Below are 1,429 nucleotides of genomic sequence, written 5' to 3' on the forward strand. Positions count from 1 at the left end.
GCTGGTAGTGGTAAGATATGGATGGATGATGTAGCCTGCAGTTCTTCATATACTAAACTAATATACTGTCCTAGTTCAATACTGGGTACTAGTAACTGTGGTCATTCTGAAGATGCTGGAGTCAGCTGTCAAGGTATAAAGTTATATAAGTGCTTATGCTTTTATTTCTGTATTTGTAGCTCCATGTACTAATGGGCAGATCAGGCTAGTAGGAAATACTAATGTTCCTCAGGAAGGAAGAGTAGAATATTGTTTGAATAATAATTGGGGAACAATTTGTCATAATTCTTGGGGAGCAACTGATGCTCAAGTAGCTTGTCATCAATTGGGATATCTAACAGAAGGTTTGCAAAATTGACAACTATATAGTTAGTTTTAGTTTTGTTACTTCTTTAGGAGCCATTGCCTATTCATCTGCTAAGTTTGGTTCTGGTACTGGCCCTATACTGTATCGCAATGTTGCATGCACTGGAAATGAACTAGCACTTAGTAACTGCAGTAAGACTTCTGCTGGAGGCTATTGTAGTCACAGTCAAGATGCTGGTATAAGATGCCTTGGTTAGCTGTGAATTATAGTCACATGCTCATAATGATTTTTATCTATAGTTAATTCAACTGTTAATTGTACTTATGGTGATGTTAGATTAGTTGGTGGATCTAATCAATATGAAGGAAGAGTTGAAATATGTATTAATGGAATATGGGGTACTGTCTGTGATGATTATTTTAGTTCTACTGATGCAACTGTTGTGTGTAAACAATTGGGATATTCTTATGCTGGATGTAAGCTGTCATAGAGTTTTATAAATTTATGCATACTTTTTTAGATGGTATTGCTCATTCCAGTGCTCATTTTGGTGCTGGTAGTGGTAAGATATGGATGGATGATGTAGCTTGCAGTTCTTCATACAATAAACTAATATACTGTCCTAGTTCAATACTGGGTACTAGTAACTGTGGTCATTCTGAAGATGCTGGAGTCACCTGTCAAGGTTTGTGTTAATAATTTCTTGTAGCTATTTAAGTTATTCCTTTAATACTGTACGTAGCTCCATGTACTAATGGTCAGTTGAGGTTAGTTGGTGGTTCTGTAGCATATGAAGGAAGAGTTGAAGTTTGCATGAACAATGAATGGGGTACTGTGTGCTATGATTACTGGGGTACACCTGACAGCAGTGTTGTATGCAAGCAACTTGGATACTCTGAAAATAGTAATGATGAATATGATTTTATATAATTATTTCTATTGTGCTGTATTAATAATAGATTCTGTTGCTTTTACTAATAATAATTTCGGTTCTGGAGTTGGTAAGATATTCATGGATGATGTTCAGTGTTCTGGCAATGAAGCAAGACTCATTGACTGTACTTATGACTCAATAACTTCTGACTGCACTCATTCAAGAGATGCTGGTGTTCGCTGTCATTT

General features: G+C 36.1%; 1 protein-coding gene across 10 annotated transcripts in view; it reads left to right on the forward strand.

Moving 5' to 3' along the window:
- Nucleotides 1–6: 6 nt before the first annotated feature.
- Nucleotides 7–1,429, forward strand: part of LOC100636214 (deleted in malignant brain tumors 1 protein-like) — a 13,759-nt gene continuing 12,336 nt past the window's right edge. For 7 of the 10 annotated variants that reach the window (XM_020001004.1, XM_020001005.1, XM_020001011.1 and 4 more), the window contains exons 1-5: nucleotides 7–133; nucleotides 180–344; nucleotides 397–558; nucleotides 607–783; nucleotides 828–992. In XM_020001004.1, coding sequence (XP_019856563.1) covers nucleotides 22–133; nucleotides 180–344; nucleotides 397–558; nucleotides 607–783; nucleotides 828–992 — 781 coding nt within the window. In that variant the 5' untranslated portion in view covers nucleotides 7–21. The remainder of the gene's footprint in view (nucleotides 134–179; nucleotides 345–396; nucleotides 559–606; nucleotides 784–827; nucleotides 993–1,429) is intronic. The other 3 variants (XM_020001009.1, XM_020001014.1, XM_020001008.1) reach the window with 2 other exon arrangements.

The sequence above is a fragment of the Amphimedon queenslandica genome, unplaced genomic scaffold, assembly GCF_000090795.2.
Source record: "Amphimedon queenslandica unplaced genomic scaffold, v1.1 AMPQUscaffold_13123, whole genome shotgun sequence".
Taxonomy (NCBI): Eukaryota; Metazoa; Porifera; class Demospongiae; order Haplosclerida; family Niphatidae; genus Amphimedon; species Amphimedon queenslandica.